Here is a 24,422-nt window from a genome sequence, read left to right on the forward strand (position 1 = left end):
ATAACACAGTGTTGTCAGGCTGAGACCTGCAGGGCTGCGTGTGACCGAACACACGGCAAAATATCCTCTACTTCAGACTCTCCACTTGCCATTCAATCAGGAACGAGCTCTGCCAAATATTTGGATTGTGAATTTGAACAATAAGATTCCCGCCTGTGAAAATATCTAATTATGCAGATTAAGCAAAGAAAATATTCCACGGGAGCTCAGAGCTTTACTTTTGACAGGACGAGAAAAGCACGAAGGGTTTCTCTCCTCGTCAGGCGAGCTTAATCAAATTCATTCAAATCAACAATTCATCGGATTTCTCATGGAGCACTTTTCACAGTAATTGCAACGGCCCTGAATGTGACAGAGGGAAGTGCATGAAAATGTAAAACAGGCTGTGACGACGAAACTGTTCAGCTGCTGAATTTCCCTCCATCACTCCGAGATGATTATTTCTGTCTTTCAGATCGGACGTCTCGCTGTCTCATTAGGGTTCAGCAGTAACTCTTCATGTTGATATAGAAATAGAGTTGACAGATCGTGTTTTAATGTAGCAGAGGATTTCTCTGGATGGTCACCAGAGGTCGACGGGTTGTTTTGGTTTCACATCTCTTCACAGCTGCAGGCTGGAAAAGGACAGTAAAGGTGACGTGTCTGCATTTCCTTTTGTGTTGCTGCAACTTACGTGACTGTCATAGTTTTGTTTTTTGTTTTAGTAGTTTTCTTTCTTTCCTGTGTTTGTGACAAACACCCAATTTATCTTAGACAGCAGGAGTCTGAAGGGACGAGGAGCTGGAGAGTCAACGTTCACTTACATTTAAACTTCTGTTTCCAGTTTGAGAGAATGAAATGATTAAATGCATTCTCCTCTCATGTGTCTTATTAATACATATCTAGATGGTAAGCATGTGGATTGCTGCGTGCCTTGCTAACGTGCTAACATGCTAACGTGACCTGCCCTGACTTTAAAAGACTCCAAAATCAACTGGTCTGAAATGTTAAAGAAAAACTGCTTGTTGTGCTTCTAGTCCTTCATCTGACCGGACAGCAGACCGGTCAGGAAGCAGGAAGTCAGCGAGGAAGGAGAGACACGCGCCTCGGGTCAGACTTGAACTTGGACCGTCTGCTTGGAAGACGCACAAACTAACCACTAGGCCACCAACGCCCCGGGTCCCGAATACTTGAATCCTTAGCAATGAAATAGGTCATGTCAGCTTGTGTGATCGTGCACACAGCGGCAGCTTCACATACACACAATCAGACGTGCACACACACAGCACTGTTCCATCTTATCGGCTCTTCTCTGTTACAGTCTTAGAGGGCGGATCGAAGGCTGATCGACGTCCACGTGTGACACGCTTTAGAAGAGGCAGAAATCACCCGCCTTGTAATAGCGAAATGAAAACCACATTAAAATCATCACTAGACATCAGCGGTGACCTGCGACCTGCAGACACACAAATATAAACTCAATGATAAGATCTGAACCTGGCGCCTGCCTCTCCCAAACATCTGTTCCACAAAGAGAGCAGGTTGGAAACTTGAGTCACAGGTGAGCTGAGGTCACACGTCGCCGCTCGTCTCCACAGCCTCTGATTTAAACGCTCGGCAGCGTGACTCACCTCTGCTGCGTGTCGTCACACTTCCTGGTGCTGACATGCATGTTTCATGGTTAAAGGTTTTGAGCGTTAATAGAGAGTGAAATTAGCCAGCCAAGGTGGGTCCTGGTCTGTCTGCTGTGCTCCATCGATTCCCTCAAGTAGGCCTATTGATCCAGCCCAAACACATTTGTGACCCCTGTAGAGGACACAGGAGTAATTGGTCGTGTCAGGACTTGATGGCACTATTTGTCTTGTACAGTTGAGCCCGGCTGCGGCGAGTCGTTAATAGAAACGGACAGTTCAGTGCCCTCTGACAGAACAGCCGGGGGAGACAGCAGCTTCGAATGCAAATGGAGCAGACTTAAAAAAAATATCCCTCCGACTTTGTTTCTCCTTCTGTTTGTCCTTCGCTGCTTTCTTCGCCAGTGTGCTGAAGAAGAGGAGGAGGAGGAGGAGGAGTGTTATTTGGTTGGAGAGACAGATGCACCTTGGCAGTCTCTGCCCACACTTTCAAACCCTCGTGAGTTTTCCCAGGAGGAGAACGACTAACGCTGCCTTTCTTTTGGCTCGGAGTCAAGAGGAAAAATCTCTAATTTAGTTTTTTTGATTTAGAGACAAACAGAGTGGACTGCTGCCTTGCTTGAAGGTTAGGGGGCCGGGGAGAGAGACGAACAGGTGCTTCTTCTCTGCATGTTTTGATATAGCAGTATGGGATTAGTCAGTTCGGATGGCTTTCACTACATGGAGACCTCGACCATCAGTGTGTGAGTGTGTGTGGGTGTGACATGCGCCCGCTTCCTTAAATAAGCCAAGGAGGAAAAAAATCAAACTATTACGTCCACAACATTTCCTTGTGGTTGAGTGGAAGTTGTGGCTCAGATTAGATTATAAGTGAACAGAGACGCACAGTGTGGGCGGCTTGACATTTCATGGGAAAGCTGAGACCCCGACTCACTCTGCCTTTGAACATCTCCCTGTTCAAGTGTGACAAGTAGGCCTGACCCCCCTCTCTCCTCATGCCATGCTTCTGGGCGCCCTGCCATCAGCAGTGGGCCCCATGTCCTGCCTCTCTGGGCTTCATTGATCAAACTTAGGGGCCCACGGCACAGACAGCGCTGGCCAGCATCTCCAAGCAGCCTGAAGAGGCAGACACACACACACACACAACACTGTGGAGAAAATCTGAATTCAAATGATAAACAAGTCAGAGGAAAGGTTTCTACAGTGTGAGGAGTCAACTGTCTCTCTGTCAGGAAACATGAACAACACGTGAAAAAAAAAAATTTGTTTTGTCATTGTTGAGGCAGATGTGGGAATTTAAATAAGTACGAAATATGTGGAAAAAACAAAACATAAATATATATATATTTCATAGGGACTCAGATACACATTTCACAGCTGTTGTGTGGGACTAAAATAAATGTAAACTGTTTGAAATATTCAAAAAAAGGGGCAGCACAAGACCAGTGCTTAAATAAATGAACTAGCTTGCTAGCTTATAAATGCTGTTCAGTTTACATATTAATCTCCATTAAGACGAGGCGATGCAATGCACCAGATGTAGCTGATTCCATCTGCAGTCCCTGTGCAGGTGGAGCCACCAGTGATACAAAATCCAATACCCAGTTCATCCAAACAAAATGTGATAAAGAGCCAATAAACCCGGCTAACATCACAGCTGTGTTACCTATAACCCGACACCTTCCCAAGCCTCCTGTTCACAGGACATATTTCAGATACATGCTTCTTCTGGAGAAAAACAAATTGGTGAATAAAACATGAAAATCTCCCTGCAGTGAAAATCTTCAAACCACTCAGATTCTTTTATTCTGATACAGAAGAGGAACAGAAGCTAAACCCTTGTTCTGTTTGAAGGTCTCTTGTGATGATTCAGTAAAGTAGAATTGACAAGGAGGTGCAAAAAAAACAAAAAAAGCTCTCTCATGTGCTTCAGCTCGTGATGCACAGGCTGGATTCTGGTGAAGGAGGGAAACAGAAAGCGGGATGGAAAAGGCCCCGAGGGGGTTAAATGTTGAGTCACTGTGTTACCTCTGAGCTGACTCTATCGTCAAACTTCACAGCGCCCGTCTCTGAGGAGTCAACGGCAGGAGACAGCACCGCCGGGGGGGCTTTACCAGCAGGAAACACAGGCGCTATTACTGCGAGACACACGAGAAGGCCAACGCGGCGCTGCACCTCACACAGAGGTCGCACTTCTGATCTTTTCTCAAATAACTGCAGAGTGATAGAAGCCTGAATTTATCAAGAGCCAACAATCAGCACGAGGTAACGGTGGCCGTGTGGGCTGCAATCTTTCATCAGCATCTAAAACATCTCAAGTGTAATTTTGTCCTTGAGGATAAAAGACGACAAAGTTTGGTGTTTGACAAGGAAAGTAATTACAGCATTAGCATGCCATTACTGGCTGGCAGGGAGACAATAGATCAACAAGACTTCTCTTTGGTCCTGCTCCAAATGTAGCTATTAAGTTTGGCAGATAGTGAGATGATATCCGTCTCTCTGATTGATTTTCTATGATACTCTAACCAAGATTAAATACTTCATTTTGAAAGATGTTTTAAAAAGCATCAAACTGTGACAAACAGTTTCAGATTCAAGAACTGTAAAGTCGCACTAAAACAATGGAGGATTCAGTCAAAGTCGCCCGTCACGCTGGGATCCAAACAAAGGAAAACGAGCCAGTAAAGCCAGTTTGACTTTCTTGTTTTTTTGCATGGGATCATTTCCCAAAACCTGTCCTCTGAAAGTCCACTAAAGCTGCAGACAAAGTCCAGGTAAGTCTTTGGTTTTGACCTGTCTCACTGCACGAGGTCGTGAGTGTTCACGGCCCCGTCAGCAGACAGGAAGTGGGACGAACCTGTACAAACTTGTCGCAGACCGCTCGGCGGTGCGGCGTGATGTCAGTGAAAAATGAACCTTGGCTGACGTGCTCGTCTTCCTCCTCCAATACAGAAACAATTACTCCCATTCATCTCCTCTCGGGTCCACAGCTGTGACGGGGATCAGTTTATCAGACCTCTGCAAACAACTGCACAAACATCTGCACATGTAGCACAAATGCATTTCGCTCTTTCATACATGTAATAAACACTACGAGCATCGTCAACACTTGAAAGCAACATCTGGCATCGAAGAGGCTCCTTAAGTTAATATTGCATCACATCCTCAAAAATCTTGCACGTAATGTTCGACCACATTTGGACGCACGATGAGCGAACGCAGTTGGCTCAACAGTGAGTACGCTAGCTTAAGCTCAGCGTTAGCATTAGCTCAATGTGAGCACAGCTTGACACCGACAGCAGGATATTGTTGACGCCAAAATTTGAGGAAATCCAACAGATTGTTTTCTGAATCAAGACGGTGGGCTGACTGACGAGGAGGGAAACTATTAATAAAACCATGTTGACAGTTTTTAAGCACATCATGTAACAAACTTTGTAAAGACACACATTATAATTAATAACCTTTCACAGGTCAGAGGTCAAAGTGACACGTTTTAAGTAACTTCTTCAGGAGATGAATGTCGGGCTTAAAAAGAGATTTTCCACCTCCCAAAACAAGAGGGCATGATGCCACCCTGCCATAAAGCCGTGTGAGCGAGTGCACTTAATATATAATGAAGCACCACGTACAGTTTCTGTGCTTTACCATAAAAAATAAATGAACACATTCCTGGCCAATGGAGCTGAAGCTTTCCAGAGCGAGGGGAGAATTCTGGGATGTTTCATGGCTGACAAAAGCTTTCACATCTGCGGCAGATGAAAAACAAATAATAATACAAATAAATTAAAAAAAAGAAAAAATAAGGCTCTGTTTGAAGGAGGAATGTCTGTCTCAAGTGTTTGTTGAAGTCAGAGCGAGGGAGAGGAAGCGAGCAGAAGAAACAGAAGAGGAGACTCATGGGAGTGGAGGAGCCACTCAGGAGGCTCCAGCCTCTCTGTAACGCAACATTCAGAGTCTATGCGCTCACTTCAGGGCGACCTCTACAAAGTTGCAGCCATGAAACATTTATTTCACTCAAGTTGCTTTTCTGTGATGTCATGGTTTGCAAAATCACCTCCTGCAGCTTTTGGCTCAGGAGGTTGTGAATCTCTTGGCTGGCGAGGAAGAAGCTAAAATCCAGCTGTTCAACCCCGGTGGAGTTCTTCCTCCCGTTCACTCTCCAACATCTCGCTGTCCTTTTTTTACAAGGCGTAACCTGTTTTTGTTTTTTTTTCGCTCTTGGACAGATGTGCAGTCCCACATGTTATTCCCATCGCTCGATGGATCCCGGGACTTTCACTGAGACAGAAACAGCTGACAGGACGAAGATCATTTCCCGGAAAGTGCACAGCAAGCTGTGACGAATGTGTCGTTAACTCGACTTGTTATCGGCTTTGAAAACTCCCCACTCTTCAAACTAAAACTGCAAAATCTCCAAGAATACGGGAAGAAACGACCCTATTTAAGATGTGTGTGGACACACGCCATTCGACTGATTTAGTGCGTGTACAATCCGAGCAGATAACCCGAGACCGCCAAGACAATCAGGACCTCGAAGCAGTGCCACCCCATAAAGAGAAACGCCTCGACTGACAGGGTCAAATTATCGCCGTCAATCACTCGACGAGTGGGACAGTCGAGGTGTCAGGGAGATGAGGCCTTTCATTACCTTCCTGTCAGTGCAATTGTAGCCTCATATCAAGCCGGATGTGTTGCCTGTCATGTCTCGGCTGTGGGCTGTCACCGCAAATCTGCCACGGGACACAAACACCCAGGGTGATGCAGCGAAACCCGGAGTCAGCCGGGTCAGAGGGAGTGATTTAGCATCCAGCATACAGCCTGCACAAACAGCAAGAAAGCAGCTGCAGTGAACTTTTCTTGCTAATAGCTAGAAGACTGCATCAGTCTGTAAAGCTTTCTGTAGCTTCAGTGTTTAGCCAGCTCTGCATGGCTCTGTAAAGCTTTCTGCGTTCTAACCTCTCTCCATGTTTCAAAAGCATCTCCAACATTGATCCTAGTTTGAGCAGCTTTCTGCTGCTGGAGCTTATTAGAAACATGCAGAGGCTTTTTAGCTCGGGTACAATCACTTCTATCTGAAGCACTTCCACTGCCCGCTTCCATCGCTGCAACACCTGTTGACCTGATAACTGCTCTCATATCTGGCAAACCCAGGGGCGTCCAAAACGGCCTTCAAAGCCCCGCCTACCTTCTCTGGTCCAATCAAATCCAGAGCATTCAGGAGCAGAATCTAAAGTTAGAAGGAGGACATACTGGCTGCTGCATTGTTGTCAGAGAAGCTTCAACACAGCATGTTTCCTTCATGATCAAACAGGAAGAGAGCGTCATCATTTAATACAGAAGATATCTTACTGATCTGCACTTCTAGCTTGAACCAGTTAGAAGCTGAAACGTTGGATATTTCCCTGTAAGGGGCACGACAGAGATAAGAGAGAGGGAAGATTGGAGCATCTCTATAACGGACCTAAAAGGCAAGAAAAAACTCAGCTCGATACGGATGGTGACTCGCAGGTTATCCGTCTTCTTAAAAACATCGACACTTGATCTGGCAGTTAGTTTTTATGACGTATTTAGAGAGGGGCAGAGTGGAAAGTTTGTACTTATATTGTCAACTTTATCTCTCCTGATAAAAGCAGAGCCATAAAAGTTTATGCGTGAATGTGTTCTTAGTGTACGACTGATTTTTTTTCGGTACTTTTAACGTTCTTCGGGTGAAGAGTGCAAACAACTCCAGACTTACTGTAAAGCAGAGAGGAGGAAGAGACGGCACTTTTTGTTTTTCCACCTCAAAGAAAATCAGAAAGTTTGCGAAGCTCTCCTGAACCTCACGACCCTGAAAGCCCCCCCCCCCGAAAAGCTGCTTTTCCTCTGTCAGCAGCAGCGTGCTGCAAACAAAGATTTCCTGTGAGCGTGCTCCTTTGCAAATAAAGAGAGAAAAACAAACATTGTGCAAAATGATGATCCATGAAATGAAGTCCAAAAAGAGACACAAGTGCTTAAACAGCCCGACATGCACGTCCAGCATTTGTATTGAAGCCAATCCGACTTCTGTATTGATATATTTACACGGGATGTGATTTAATTTACAGAAATACGTTTGTCCTAAACGAGTTTTCAGAAGTTTCTGTGAAAATTTTTTTCTTTTTAAATGAATAAATGTGTGCAGGACTTCTTTTTTCAGCAGTCACAGGAAGTCTTCACAGAAGCTTCTCGGACTTTCACACTGGCAGAAAAACTCCTGAAAAAACTCTCGATATTTTGCAGGAGGAGCTGCCGCGTGTGTGAATGCAAACAGCCGAGCTCTTCACTCAGACTCTCAGTTTCCCCTGTCGGACCACTTGTATTTAAATCCGACAGAGCTGCAGGAAATCGTCCAGAGAATTCACCTCGAGCACGTTAACCTACACATACAGTAGCTCTACGATGAAGCCAGATATTCTCATGACAGCATCGTTTAGCAGGCTCTGTTTTCACATGACGTCTTGCCTCAGAGCAGTCCTCCCAAAACGATCTAGATGCTTCTCTAAACAGGAAAGCATAATCATGTATTTGCTCATTGATTAGAACCTTCAAGGATCTGTAAGCCTGTATTTACCTTTGCCTCCTCCTCGGGGGGGTTTTATGTGCGAGGCCTGCTGGCAAACTTTTATTTGGCCGCAGGCCGACACGACAGCTTTAATGTGTTTGCCTTCCTCTGCCCAGACAGAGCCATGAATTTATCTAAGAGGCTGTCCAGTCAGCGAGCCAGAATGAGGTCTTGCTCTGTCTGTAAGAGAAAGCTCAAAGGTCGAGAGCCGAGGGGAATGCGATCACACCGACTGACTGACGTCCCTCGTTAGCTCCTCGCATCGTGCAACCCTTCTGGTTAAAGAAATATGAAGCGAGTTAAGAGGCGACATTTCCTTTAAATGTCAAACCCGTCCTTTGACAAAAAATAACAAACAAACCATAATGTCAAAGCACGAGAAAATCTCCCTGTTGGCACTTTAAGGAAGTTTGTTTTCTCTTTCACCCTGAAAATGTGTCAGAAAGGTCTCTCCCACTTCAGTGTCCTGACCTCAGTTCCCTCTAAACACTTGAATGATCCAGAACAACATTTCCCTGAACGACTTTTTCAACGGTTTGATTCGTTTTGCTGTTTTTTTTTTAATCTGACTTTTTATTCGGAGAGCTTCGACTTCGCCGTCGGCTTGGATTGGAAGATTTCCCGTTTTGGGACGAAGTGTGGAACAAACATTTGGCTGATTTAACAACGAACACATGAATCAATCATGAAGATCGTTATCAGCTGCAGCCCAGTTGCTAAATTACATCATCGCCTAATTTGCATAATTGGCACCATGCATGCAACCGTAATGGATACTGTAGGAGAGAAATAAGGTCGTAATGTTTAGAACTACAAATGAACTCTCTTCTGCTGATTCTTTGTTTTTAGTTTTTTCACTTCTTGCTAGATTTGTCGCTTGTAGCTTTTGACAAATAAAGTCACCAAGAGGAAATGAAATGAAATGACAAGTCGGCAGATTCAGTGAGAAAGTCTCCAAGTTGGCATCACTGTGTGGCTGGTTGTCTGTCTCAGTCTGGCGAGCAGTCCAGGGTGTAACCCTGCCTTTCAACCAATCACAGCTGTGATCAGCTCCAGCCTCCCGTGTCCCAGATAGAGAAAAGAAGTGAATACAATGGATGGAGCTTTCATACAGAGTATGAAAAACTAAATCATGAGGAAAGAAAACACGAGAAGTGTCAGGAGCAAAGAAGGAGCATGTGAACAGCCGTATAGGATGAATTCCCATAATGCACCTCTCCACCTTCAGGTACTCCAGGTAAGAGATGAGGGAAGAGAGAGGGAGATCTCAACAGCAGACTAACTGTGACCTCCAGCTTATTAAAAACCCATCCTGTGTCTCTGTCGTCAGGGTCGCTCCGAGCAGGCGGACCATCACTCACGCTCTGTGGCTAATCACCTGTGAGACGGGAACATTAACAGGGAACTAAGAAGTGTGCAGGATGAGGTCCTGATTGTGTCAATGAGGAAAGAGACTCGACGAGCACCAGATAAAAACAGGTTTGATGTGTTTGGAGAAACTGTAGAATCAGCACAGTTCACGAAAATACAAACTGATGATTTATCTTCTATATTTGTGGAAACAATCAAAGCAGAGAATCAACAGGAAGATTAAGATGCCTGTTTACAATGTGCACAAGAGAAATACAGTACGGGTTCCGTTTAAGCTAGGAAACAAGGCTAACGAGCAGTAAAAACTACACAAATTAAAGACGGCTAACTAAGCTAACTCCAGCTAGCATGATAAAAAAAAGAAGATAGAAGAAGAAGATTCTTTATTTGTCATTGATACAGTACAGGTACAAGTACAACGAAATGGCTTTTTTTTGGTCGAGGACCGGTCTGCAGCGATACTTCGCGCTGACCTTCATACGCCCCAGACGCAGCAGGGGGGAGCACTTTGGGGTTAAGTGTCTTGCCCAAGGACACAACAGACATGTTGCTCGCAGGAGCTGGGGATCGAACCCTCGACCTTCCGATTGAGGGACGACGACTCTACCAACTGAGCCACAGCCGCACCTTAAAAAGGACATTTCCTCAAATATTTCCAAGAATGAAAAAAATCTGTAAATGTAAAGTTGTAACGGGACGTGTCTTGTCGTGGCGGCCGTCATGACAGGCGAGACGTGTTTATCGTTGCCATGGAAACACCAGATTGTAAGATCACAGACCGCTGCATAGGAAGCAGGAGTTTGTACTGAAAAGCTGCCGTCCTGTTGCTGTACGTGCTGCAGGGATTAAAACATCATTAAATTATAATTATAATTATCGGATACATTAGCTCTTCGGTAAAAACATCGCCCGCTCGTCTTGACTACGGTCAACTCAGAGAACAAATGGAGTGACGGAGTGATGCACGGAGTAGCATATTAGCATGCTAAGTGCTAAAATCACGGATCAATGTGCAGCCAGCATGGCTAGCTGTCCGCCTGCTGAAGTCCTGAGTTTACTTCACTGCGAGCTGAAAGCGTCTCCTGACCTTCATCTTTATTCTACCATCACCATATGATCCCTGTTCGTCCTGTTTACACATAAACAGGCGACACAACCCTCTGCTGACGGGCAGCCGGACTCACACGTAAACAAACACTAATCACGCACACGTGATGTTGACCTTTCCAGGTTTGACCTTTCGATGAACCCTCCGTCATAATTGCGTGCAGAGATGACGTGCAAACAATGAAACCCCTCAGTGCAACGTCTGACCAGCTGATTCGAGCTCATCTTACAGACCACTGAGGAAAAAAACAAAACATCACGCTCCTTCAGATTCAGCTATTTATGTTTATCTGGAACATAAATAAACACAGGAACTCCTTTCTACACATCACAGGACAAAGCTGGCTTCACAAAATGTCAGAGCATTTTCTCCACCATGACTTTCTTGCGTCCTCGTTCATGGAATAAGTAGATTAGTAGTATATTTGACTTTGAATTGAATATGAAAGTGATGTTAGGGCCCAAACTTCCCAACAGGCTTTGGTTTATGTCATCCAGACATTTGGGACCGGCCCATGGCGAGAAAAGGACATTAAATGACTCATTCATATTCATATCGCCACCTTTCAATTTCAATTCTGGCTCCCTGTGGATGGATGTGGTTTTCAGGTTATACATCACAAGTCTGGCAGCTCTTTGTAGAGAGGTCTTTTCAAATTTGACCCCCGTTCGATGTGTGCTGGGAAGTCTTTTATTCATCAGTCCAAAACCAAAACAGAGAGGGGCAATTTATCGCATCACAGATGTCAAATTACCTTCCCGCAATGGTTATTTATGACTGAAATGAATGTGTTTAGATGGAGTTGGGTTGGCAGCGAGCAGGTGAAAGGCGCGATGATGCACGATGCGTTGGCACATTGACCACTTCCAGCAGCAGTGATACCAGAGAGGGCTGCGGGTGAAACCGAGAGCCAGCCAGACGTTTAATCAATACCTGGACCTCCTCGGCCCGACACACCTATCAGCTCTCAGCCGCCGTGCAACAACAGTGTCATGATAAACCTTTAACACTGCCTCCGGCTCCAGCAGCAACATGACGCCAGATTTGTCCTCAGAAATGAGGAGACGTGTTTGTTTGTAGTTCTGGGTGGAGACGACGACGTGCCGAACAGAAAAATCACACCAAGACAACAAATGCATCACAGGAAACATCAAGTGGGAAAAAAAAAACTGTGTTATGGGAGAAACAATAAAACATCAACCAGGGAAAATGAAGACAAACACAACCAGAAGAGAAGCCAATCTAAAGTAAAATAAAAGTCCGACAAGCACAAAAACAACTGTTAAGAGCACACGAAGGCCTCAAGGTAAAACACAGAAGGAGAGCACAGACGCTGCTCAACGGCCGTCTGGCAACGTGCCGCCTCCTCTGCTGCTCTTCGCACCTCAGGACCTGATTGCTGAGGGTCCACAGGTGTGGTTGGGAACACTGAGGAGGACATGAAACCATCACACATGGAAGAGAAACACGCTACTCCGGCTCGGCATCACGATGACAGCGCTTCAGTCCCTCTCGACGTTGGTGCTTCCTCTCGGGAGGAGCAGGTGGTACGTAGGCCGGGGTCCTCCAGGTGGGCTCCAACCTAAAGCTCCTTTCCCTACATGTCAGCTTTTGTGAGACTCTTTCCTTCACTATAAACCTTTAAAAAACAGAGTGGTCTCTTGTTCTTCTGGTCTTAGGAAGTGTTTTGTTTTTGTATTTTGCTTCTCTGCTTCTACGATCCTGTAGGTATCACACAGCATCTATCAGGTATGATAGATGTTCAGTTCACCATCAGTTCACTCCCTACCGGTTTGAGAGAGGGGCACGTTTATTACCTCTGTGCTGCGGTATGACTAACATATTCATAATTAAACTGCTCACACTAATTTAGCCTCCATATAATGAGAACATCCTGGGTCAGCGGAGACAAAGGCTCTTAAATGGGAGTCAATTTATACTTTATGACGCGAGGGCTCCTCGCCCCACCTTACAAAGGAGCTCCTGCATAAACACCGTTTAATGACCACACACAAGCAGCATCCATCACCGTCTTCGGACAGGGCGCCGTTAGCATCCTAAAAACGGATGCAAATTAGCATTTTTGATGCAACGTTTCTCTTCAAGGATTGAGCGTATTAAATTATAAAAGAACAGAAACACATCCAAGCGAGTGAATCCTCAACGCTGGGAGACGAGATTAAAAGACAAATCAATCCAAAGCAGCGTGAGCGGCCCGTCGCGGGGAAGGTTTCTCTCCAGTGCACCGACAGGCAAGAAATATTTATATCCCCTAGACATAATAAACACCTGTATTTATTAGAGATGAAGCAAGCAGTCAGGCCAAGACTCACAGACCAGCTTACAGCCCACAAAGCCAAACTGCACGTTGACATATCACGCCTGTTACTCTGACGTACCGTTGCCCACCTCATCCAAATGTCCCTGATATCAGGACGCTGTGTGAGAAAACACAATCAGCTCCCACAGTCGGTGCAGGACATGCCACCGGATTAAGACCTGAGGGTATTAGTTACATGGGCAGAGTTTCTCCACTTTCTCCCAGACAGTACTCTCTCTCTCTCTCTCTCTCTCTCTCACACACACACACACACACATAGAGGTTACACCTTGCAATTTATCGCCACAAAGACTCAAAGAAAGCCTTTGTTCATGCCTCTGCAAAGAGCTCTGGGAGAAAATCTCGGCAAGTACACACTGGCGAGGAGACAGAAACCTGAACACCTGGCACAAGCTGAAATGATTTAGCAGAGTTACATGTTGATTTTTTTTTTCTTCTACCTGTCTTCTTCTTCTTCTTTTTTTAAGGTTTGGCTCACTTTCATTTTCTAAAGAACTGTTTTGATCGAATCAGAGGGAGAAGAAACAGTCAGGACAGGAGGATAGAAATGAAAATGTCTCGCAAATGCAACTCAAGACGAGGACTGAGCCGCCAAATGGCCTCCTGTTTACAGTTCCAGCATGAGCTCAGCGCAGAATTAGGAGGCGGACAGCTGGGAGACACTAAAAACAAGCTCGTCCAGAAATGCATGCATGCAAACAAGGATCCTCCTGACCTTAAGAATCCTTTTCCCCTTCTGGGAAGACGTCTGTACTTTCCTATTTCCCGCTGATCTGATGTCTGACTGCTGAGGTAATCAACGGGAGGGCAGAGCGGAAAGGAAGAAAACTGCGGTGACTCGTCTTCCTTAGAAGGAACGAATCAGCCGAAACAATTTGTGGAGAAATGTTGACCAATCTCTGTCCAATAAAAAGACTGACAGATGAACTCGTTTTATTTTCCCTGAGGCAGCAGGGCCAATAAATCAGTGTCATTTCAGTGATTCCGGGAACCCGGTCATAACATTTAAACGACCGAAAGAGAGAATAAAAATAAAAGATATTTCTACAGCAAAGCAAGACAACAACAGAGACAACCAGTTTTGTCCACATTGGTTGAGGGCGGATGCATTGATGTAAGTCTGCAAACGAAACACAGCTTTGATGCAGTCATCACTGTCGCAATCGATCATCTGCCTGCCAGTAGAAACACACTTGTGGCTGCAGCCTCGCAGCCTTGTGTTGCTCCGTGCAAAGACGTTGCCGCCGGGCATGCTTGTTCTTTTGTCGCGATGATTTTGGTGCAGGGAGAAGAAAAAGTTCTGGACATGGGATGTGGAGACATTTTCCGGGCAGAGTAACAAAGGCAGTGCTGTTGGACCTACGGCGAGGAAAACACTTCAATGTGTGGGAGGGGTCAGCTTGGCACGGCTTGAACGTACTCGAGGGTGTACAGCATTAGCAGGCTAATGATGGCAAAGGCTACGCGTTACATCAGCGGAGGAAGGGCAGGGCTTTGTGTTGTTAAAACGTTATTTATGACTTTTTCAAGTGAGCGTGCTTCAAACACCGGTAAAGAGATGAGACTGAGCTTCGCTTAGCGGTAAATGTAATGCACTCCCCGTTATAAATCAAGTGTTTTACATTTGCTGACTCAAACGTCTTTAAAAGGACAAAATTCATCAATCACAAAGATCAGCAACTTGATGTGTGCAGCACGCTTCACGTTTCACTCTTTGCAACAGCTGCTATATTTGTCAGAAATGTCTATATTACTCCTTGATAACAACTGCAAACTCCTTTCTTTTTATCATCGATATATGATGTTGATTTTAGGGGAAGACAAATGCAGCTTCTGATTTCAGCCTCTGAATGGACAGTGTCGTCTTCAAACTACTCGGAGGAGTTTTTAGACGGTTGTGAGGAAGTACAAAAGTTAAATCAATCATGATCAACAAGATTACATATTCTCTTCCTCAGGTCGGTTTCGCCTGTTAGCTAGCAGAGAGAATCACTCCCATGATTCGCCGCCAGCTTTAACGTCATCTTTTGTTATTGTTTTGACGGAGAGCAGAATTTACAGACTCTGAGTTTAAGTTCAACTTCTCAGTGTGAAAGTATCCGATACGCAGCTGCTCGTTCACGTAATGCAGAGATGGGTGTTGCAAAACTGGAAATTGCAGGACAGCCAACTGCAGCACGTGTTAGGTATGCTGTTTATCTGTCTCAGACACTCTCAGGAACTTGTATATTTGGGTTTGTTTTTTTAAACTACGAGCGGTTTAGGATGAAGCCAATTCAACACTTCAGCCCAAAAAAAAAACAAAGAGCAGGCCGAGCCCTCGCTCCAAAGTTTCTATCTGGACTGGAGGAGGTTTGAGAAAGGTCGAGGTTTGAAAGCCGGCCCAAAAGCAACATAATCATCTCTGCTGTCTGAACTTTAAAACAATATAAAACATGCAAGAAAGTCAAACTGCAGTGAACTCAAAGTGCACGGACGACACGGTGTGTGTGTGTGTGTGTGTGTGTGTGTGTGTGTGTGAGAGAGCTTTCACACACAGTTGCACATATAGGCAGAGGCATGTAGCAGCATGCCGTAAACCGCGTGAGTGACACTCGCTTTTGTGAGACAAAGACAAGCCGCCGCTCCTGCCGGGCTCAGGATATGAAGCCCGCTTCTGGGTGGGGGGGGGGGGGGGGGGCATGAGCTCCTCCGCGGGGGCTGGAGCCTTATCTTCTTTCAGCATGCCTGGACGGCCTTTAACACACTCTCTGCTCTTCCTTCATGATAGCCACGCGTGTAACACTTTGTTCCCCCTTTGGACAGCCGCCTCTTTCAACTTTCTTCAGCAAGCGAGCCGCTGGAATCTTTTCATCATTTCGGTGCAGGCGGTGTGAGGAAAAGTGGCAGAGAGCGTGTATAATGTTCACTTTTTTTAGAGAAGGCCGCACAGCCTCAGGGTGGTGCACCAAATGGATGTTTCAGCTGGAGGTAAAATCAGTCCCTCTCTCGTCAATCATTTTTGGAGGAAAATGACATTAATTTTGTCCTGCATGTCATTTTAATTTTTTGCACATTAGATACAAAATAAAATCCTTTCCAACATCTCCATCTTACATAAACGCCTGTGTTCCCGCCAAGCACTAACAAGCCAGCTTTCTATGCTTTGTTATTCATCAAATTAAAAACTTAACAGGTACATGCTGATATATATAATGAAGGGTGTAGTAACATATCAGCTGCATCACCCAGATGGAATCAGGAGTGTTTGTTCTTTGCAGCTTGTAAAAACATTCAAACTAAGCTCCTCCCCCTGCACATGCTAGCTGCAAGGTTAGCATGTGCGTTTACAGCTTGTACTGACGCTGCAAGCTAGCTCACAGTATTACATTTGTTATAAAAAAGACAAGCTGAGGATTTAGCACGAGCTAAGAACGAGCTTCATCAGCGTATTCGCCTCGCCGTGGTTATATCTTCTCTTCTTTGCTGCTGCGTCCGCTCCACATCTGTCGGATTCGCTGGTTTGAGAGTCTCCTCTCTTAAACTCACCTGCACATCGTCATTAGCTCCAATCTTTCTTCTTTATTTAATCACTGAGGCCTTGAGTTTTACTATTTAACACATTTCAAGTTCAGATATGAATCTTTATGTAACTTCTTTAGAGCTGATGCTTTTCCTTAAAAAAAAAAAGAAAAAAGTGCATTACATTAGAGAAACTCTTCAGAGTCTTTGAAAGGCTGAAAAATGGAAGAGAATTGAGTTTTTTTGGCCTTGGACTGAAAGTATCCTGCACAAACATTAAAATCTGCCAGAGTGGAGAAAAGTGTGAAGAGATAATTCAAAGGTCCAGCAGTCCTCTAAAACACAGGCAGGACCAGAGTGACCCAGGTTAGGACTTTTAAAGGTCCATCCTTCAACAACATGCAGCATGTCATTCTTCCAAATCGTGCCGCCCCATTCTGTTTCTTTTAGTGAAAACTTGATCAAAAACAATCTCTTCAGTCCTTTTCTTCTGCCATCTTTTGTCGTCTTCTCCCTGCAGCAGTTTTCCCCCTGTAACTGGGCCACCCAGATTTCCCCGGCGTAACTGGTTTATCTCTGTGCCCTCGACGTGATGTGGGCTTAAATACACAAACAGAACAAAACCACAGAGAGCTGTAACTTCTCAGGCATATTTCAGATACTGCTGAATGTGCCACAAAAAAACTCTAATGTTTTCATGGACTATGTAAAGTTATAAAAATATTCACTTTGAAAACACACCTCAAGTTCTCTCTGAAATATCTGCAAATCCATCTGGACAATGACAGAAAACCGTCAGAGGGATTCGTTTTAAATTCCCATAAAACATGTTCCTGTAAGCTCTACTTTAAAGTGTTCGACGGTATTTGTGCTGTAATTCTTTCCTCGCATTAGCAAACAGGCCTCCTCCCTCTTATAATCATCTCCTGCAACTTTTCCTCTGCATCCCAGAGAAATTCCACGCCTCCGTCTCCAATTAACACATTTCCCTCCTCTTCCTCCTCAGCTGATGATGAAGCCTCTCCTCTGGCAGCAGAGTCTCCGGGAGGAGCCGATAACACTGCGGTCTACAGCTGTGGATCTGCGGGCTTGGCAGGAACGGAAAATGCTCGTCACCTCTGACTGAAGCGCTGACATTAAGACCTGTAGAGTTTCATAACAAGCCCCCCCCCCCCCCCCCCCCCCAAACACACACACACACACTCGTTCAAACTTTCTCCAATAACGTGCAGAAAGACGCGAGTGACTGATTACTCGGGTTGGAAGTGAAGGAGCTTTTTTGAGCCTGATGAAAGACAATGAGGAGAAGCTGAAGAGAAGCTTAACTGTGCTTGGTTTCATTAACTACAAGCCTCTTTGCTCTTTGTCTCGTAGCCTATTGAACTCCGCATGCTGCTGCAGCCATCAAACTGGGCTTCTTTACAGGGTGAGGGGGCGGGGAGATCAGCGACCAGCGCCGGGTGTGACTAATGCAGGAGCCTGGTGCTGCGACCCTGCCTCTGTGCCTCCATGATGCATGGCACGACCCAATGTGGCCACCGCCGCCGCCCCTCCCTGTCTCTTGAAAATCGCCCTACCCCCGTCACCCATTCATGGCAGGTCCTTTTCAGCGGGTCATTGAGAGGGCCAATAAAGAGGCCAGCTCATTCTGCCCGTCCTGAAATGTGCAGTGTCAGAAAGAGTGGGGAGACACAGGAGGGAGGGAGGGAGGGAGGGGCGGCCGGCGGTGAGATTCCAAGGAGGCTTACAGTCTCCTCACTAAAGGAGGCCGAGCTGGACCTCCCATTTTGTGGGGAAACTTCTGTGCAGAGAGTTTCTGTCAGGAATCATCCGACTTGAAGAGAGTGACGAGGCAGAATTTATTCAGTCGTAACTCTAGTGTGAAAAGAAAGGAGCTGCAGATGTGTCGACAGCTTCAATTCTAAAGTGTGCAGAGGGTAAAAGCCTTTCAGCGTGTATTCTGTCACTGCTCCGTGACGTTTATTAACTCTGTGTTTAGACATCGCTGCGATGCATGAGGGTCGTCTCGCGCTGAGAGACGATGCAGTATGAAGCTGGGCGTTTAAAGTTCAAATAAAACAAATTCATCAAAATAAAATCTGATTCGTTTTTTTTGTAAGCAAGGCCCACGTCACGTGACCCACGAGCACAACGAATGTGAAAGGTTTATGTTTCTTTAACAAACCTGGACAGACAATGAAAGGGTTAAAATACCATGAGAGACACAGTGAAAGGTTAAAAGGGACTGTTACAGCTTGACACACTGAGTTCCTGTCTTACTGCATTCATGTCCCACAATGCATTTCAGCAGCTTCATACTCTTCCATGTCTCCAGATTTGTTCAGGTGAGCTGCTCGTGTGAACACCAAAGGTCAGATTCTCCTCTCCACTTTACTGTCAAGGTCAATCGTCATGTTTCTCTGCGGCTCGCACTCCGATGTGCTTCTGAGTGTGTGTTTGTATGATTGCGTGCCTCGGAGTGTGTGTTGGTATGATTACGTGCCTCGGAGTGTGTGTTGGTATGATTACGTGCCTCGGAGTGTGAGCTTGTATGATTGCAGAGGAGCCTTGCTGGCAGCATGATGGATGAGGAGCGCTGGAGACGTTCACACTGCAGCCTGTGAGTGTATTAACCCTCTGTACCAATCTCCACCAGCCTGCAGAGAAACACAACAAGCCTCATTCCACACACAACCGCAGTCTTAGCACATTAACAGCAGGCTCTCCAATCAAACCACCTTTTTATGTGAGGCTTCCTCCTTCTCTTTGGTTCGCCCTATCTCTCTCCAGACTCTTTGCTGGAACATCTCATATCCAGCCGAGTGCAGATTAACCTCCAAATCAGCCCCAATTTTGCAAAATGTGCAACTAGTGAGAGCATCAGCTGGTTAACATCACAGGCTGAAAGCTTTTTCTAAAAAAAAAAAAAAAAAAAAAAAGAAGCATTGAGCTCACAGGATGTCGTGTAATTTCGCCCAGATGTGCTCCACAGCTCATCTGAGCGAAACATGCAAAGAGGGGAATGAAGGCTTTCAGCAGTCTGCTCATTTCAAGCTCCGCTAAGACACTTTATAAAAGCATCATGGGAAGGTTTTCAGGGGGTAAAAAGTGCACTTTATCGACAACCTGCATTTCTATTAATAATCTGAGGAAGGACAGGGCTGCTCCAGCAGAGCAGCACGAGTCGAGGTCAGTCCACGACGAGGGAAGCACCGTGCCTGGATGTCTAAAAATACCGTCCTACATGCTAAAAGTGTCCAGCTCCAGAAGCTTTTAGAGGGGAATGCTCCGTGTGTTTATGGTGCTTATGGTGTCGTAACCTCGACGACAAGCCTCATTCTCAAGTTTCCCTATGAGCAACTCAAAAGGTTGTGTAGAGGCACGCGAGCTTTGTTTCCCACTAAAGCGCCAACCTATCAGGAGCTGGAGTCCAGCAGCAGATGAATTTACAAATTGTGTGAAACCTGAAAAGTGTTTGCGACTGATAGCGTCCCCCAAACAAAGACGTTCAATCCAGTAACTCTGTGGTCTGCACACACACACACACACACACACACACACACACACACACACACACACACACACACACACACACACACACACACACACACACACACACACACACACACACACACACACACACACACACACACACACACACACACACAGGATTAATTTACAGTCACTGTCAGCAGCCGAACATTTCTCTAACCACTATCTGATGTGTGATGAAAAACTGCAGCCAGCAATAAAAGCCCTGGGAAACAAGAGCTCGTCTGTGTGGACAGAACCAACGCTGGCATGAACTTTCCACCAATGTCACAGGGCGTGTGTGTGTGTGTAGGTGTGTGTGTGTGTGTGTGTGTGTGTGTGTGACACAAGGGATGAACTAGATATGAGATTAGAGGACTATAGGTGTGCACGTTATGGCTTCACAGAAAGGATGTTGTTCACACTATACAGGAGACCACAAGGTCATGGTCATGCATTTCCTCTCCAGACTTTGAGAAACACACGCTGTGCTGTGCAGAGTGGACGCATCTCAAATCTGATAACAGTTTCCGAAGGTTGCAGGACTTTGCAGGTCATATTAAGAGAGAAAACCTCACCTGTATGAAAGAGGCAGGTGAGTTCCAGGTCAGGTTTAAAACTGAAATATCGTGCACTGATTGTTTGCACTGTGCAAGAGCACAACATATAGTAATAATTAGCCCGGCCTGGGTGGGGGATGTGCGTGAGCAAATATTAATAAAGCCAATTAATTCAAACTTGAAATACAGAAGATGTGAAAATATGATAATTGGAGAAAAGCAAAGTGTTTGATCTCTGCAGAAAAAAGGAAGTTAGTAGGTCAACATAGCCTCACACACTGCCTAAAAATAAGATCATAAAGAGAAGCAGCCTCGAGGGTGTCTGTCTTCTTGTTAAATCCTTGCACATGCAAAACCTTTATTTCCTTTAAAGAAGATGATTTAAAGGTTTCACAGAACTGCAAAAGATGCACTGAGCAAAACAGAAAGTTAATCTCGTGATCTGAGCTCTCCTCCACCTGTGTCTGTCAGCGCGTGAGCAGGACGAGTCATTTGTGTCCTGCATGACTAACACAAGCATCTGACTTCTACATGAAGAACCGGACCTCAGCTCAGCCTGCAGGTCTGGTGAAATGCACAAGGTGATGTTTCTTACCGTTACTGGATGAGATCTCGGCTCGTGCTTTCGCCACACAGTGCCAAACTAAAATAACTCCAACGAGGAGGTCGACCGTCTTCAGCGCCGCCATATCCAACTTCTGCTTTCTTCTCAATATTCCGTGTTTTTAAAAGAGAGAGAGGTCTCCGTGTTTTTCTGCCTCGCTTCCCCCCACGCGGACTCCGTAACTCCTCTGCCTCTCCTGCTGCTTTTAAAACGGAAACCTGCCTGCGCTGCACTCGCTGCACCGAGCTGTTTTTGTTGTCCGGCGTGCGCCACACTGCGCGCTCCTGGAGAGAAAAACGCGCTCGTCCCAACGAGCTCTCCACACACGAAATACACACACAAATAGTACCAGCAGAGGAGGACAAGAAAAGTTCCCAACTTAGGTGCTCATCCCAGCTCCACAGACTGCTTCCGTCCCACAGCTCGGAGGTGCAGTGTGTGTTCTGCTGCGCTCCTGGCGAAGACGGTGCGCTCCCTCCGTCATCAGCTCCTCTGAGCCAATGGTTCTTCTTCGTCTGTTTGATGCTCAGTGTGTGTGTGTGTGTGTGTGTGTGTGTGTGTGTGTGTGTGTGTGTGTGTGTGTGTGTGTGTGTGTGTGTGTGTGTGTGTGTGTGTGTGTGTGTGTGTGTGTGTGTGTGTGTGCAGGAGAGGGAGCGGAGGAGACGAACACACAGAGCGTCTCTCCGGCTGCCTGGGAGACTTTCAGATATCTTGCTTTGGGATATAATGTGCAGCGTGTCTGACAAGCAGCGCGTGAGTGATGTGCAGAGACGCAGCTTCAGGAGCCTCTGCTCTAGGCCTCCTTTTTGTGAGCAGACAAAGGATGCTCAACACCTTACAGGGATTCCTTCGGGAGATGTGTTTCAATAAGCACGAAAAATAGTGCATATTAAAGGGTAAAAAAAAGTGTGACGCGTTATATTAAATGCTTAGAGTTTCGTTTGAGTCTAAATGTATTTTGTTGTTTTCAAAGACTGTTAAAGAACATGTGAGTAACTTTTTGGTTGCGTTAATTAATTTTTCTTTGCTTGTCTTGTTGTGTGCACGTGTATCTAATCATGCTTGTTTAAACAGACATGTTAGTCTGTCCCATAACCAGCTACAAACTCCGGAGCTTTAAGTTATCTTCTTTCACTTTGTGTCTTTATATCGTATTATTATGACCCTCTACCTTTCCATCTATCCTCTACTGCACAGCCAGGTGATTGAACTGTGAGGGCGCCCTCTACAGGTGGCTCATAGAAGCACTCATTGCACTGCATTCATCCTTATAAACGATGCACTTTAAAGCTCCTGTGAAGGACTGTAACTAAGCAGTGGCCGCTTATATCTTTGCTGATCAGTCCTGGATATGCATGAGAAACCGTTTTGACAGGAAAATCTCATCCTGCTTCTTTTAAAACGTCAAAAGGATGTTTGTTGTGACCAACTTCTTCTGACATTTGCCCGGCAGCAGCAGCAGCAGCAAGCATTAAATCACTTTCGACTTTGCTAATCGAGCTGCTGATTTGTTCTTGTTGGTTTTTGTAAGCCATATAAAAGGCATCAGTTTAAATTTCAGGCTGTTTCAAAGACCCAGCCGTTACACAGAGAGCTCGTGACAACGTATTTAACCATTCTTTATATGAATCAGATCAGACGACTTCTTCAAATAAGTCAAATTAATGAGCAATATGATGAAGGTTAACAGGGCTATACATTTATACATTTTACAAACTGATACAGATGACAGATTTTCTTTGTTCCTTTTTTTCAGAGAACACGAGTTATTAATTTCTGTCAGGACCTAAAGACAATTTCAACCAAAATCAACATGACCGACCATGAATTTAAGATCTCATCTCGTCACATCTCAAATGAAAACAGCCGACACGTTCGAGAGAAGGCGACCTCTCTCTCACTCAGGACTCACTCCACTTTTTCTTTTCGCATGTGAAGACGTCGGACCACATGCTCGTTCCCATTAAGACACACTCTGTTGGAATTCAGAAGCCACAAGTCATGGAAAAGCTCAACACTGGGAGGAAAATCTTGCATAAAGGACCAATTTTAAAATGTATTAGACTAGTTCTCATGCATGTTGGAAATTCAAACTATATATATTTTGATACCAAATTCATTTTTACGCATTCTACGTGGTTAGAAGTGGTTTAAAAAAAACTGCAGGGATCTAATATTCAGTGAATGTCTAACATCACACAATTCTGGCTCCCAAAATGAGCACAGATCAATAATAAGCAATTACCTCCGTAGCTTTGGCAATAATTAGTCATTACCTTGATTATCTTCCTCAGCTACAGAAAGTCATCTGTACCATTATCTTCACTGAGTGGCCACTGCCAAGGAAAGAGTCTGAAGCAGCGGTTTGGGGAATTGTTTGTGCAGAAAATGAGTGCAGCTGGCGCTCTGTGCCAGACCCGTGAACACGACTTCACTCCAGAGGAGCCCCGGAGCTTTCTCTGTTTTTACCCTCGAATCACAGCGAACAGTCTGAAGCCGAGGGGAGAGATAAGGAACAGCCAAACCTGAATAATTTAAAGAAGTATATTAGTATAATGAGGCTTTATATACAGTGGAACCTCGACTGTGCTTTTCTTTAAGGAAGAACTTAATCTGCACCTTCAGGTAACCTATAATCTTCTATCGCTCACCTGCATGTGGAGTACCACAAGGTTCAACACTAGGTCCCTCATTATTTTCTGTATTTCAAACTTCCCTTTTGTCTGACACAGTGAACACAAAGGGATTCATTTCCAACTGTTGGAGCCCAAAACCTGAAAGTCTGAAAATGATCTAAAGCTCGATTATTAAAAACGAGAAAGGATGTCGTAAAGTACCAATCAATACATCAAAGATATGGAGAGCTGCCTCGCTGATCTGTTTGTATTAAGCACTGACAGGAAATGTAACAATTAACCTTTGACCCACAGATTAAAAAACAACTATTGAGTTGGCTTTCTTATCTTATCCAAGACTTTAACAGGGACGTCTTTAGACTCGACCACACACACGCTTTGGACTCTTTTAGAAGTCGTAGAAGTGCCGATAGAAGGGCGTGCTGATTATTATAAATCTAAATATTGTGATTCACAAGGCTTTTCCTTCCATGTTTTTCTGTGAGGTTAAGTGCTATTCTGGCACGTGTTTAAAACTCCTCGCCCAGTTTGTCCAAACAGAGGCAGGACGTTTTCCTTCTCTTCTGTCTGAAAC

General features: G+C 45.2%; 1 protein-coding gene across 2 annotated transcripts in view; it reads right to left on the minus strand.

The window, feature by feature from the left end:
- The window catches only part of plxdc2b (plexin domain containing 2b), a 64,505-nt gene extending 42,813 nt beyond the window's left edge, over positions 1–21,692 (minus strand). For both annotated transcript variants that reach the window (XR_013780530.1, XM_079360823.1), the window contains exon 1: positions 21,204–21,692. Coding sequence is in view for 1 of the 2 variants with exons in the window: in XM_079360823.1 (XP_079216949.1) it covers positions 21,204–21,297 (94 nt within the window). In the remaining variant the exon portion in view is untranslated. The remainder of the gene's footprint in view (positions 1–21,203) is intronic.
- Positions 21,693–24,422: the final 2,730 nt, after the last annotated feature.

Source organism: Symphodus melops, assembly GCF_947650265.1.
Source record: "Symphodus melops genome assembly, chromosome: 14".
Lineage (NCBI taxonomy): Eukaryota > Metazoa > Chordata > Actinopteri > Labriformes > Labridae > Symphodus > Symphodus melops.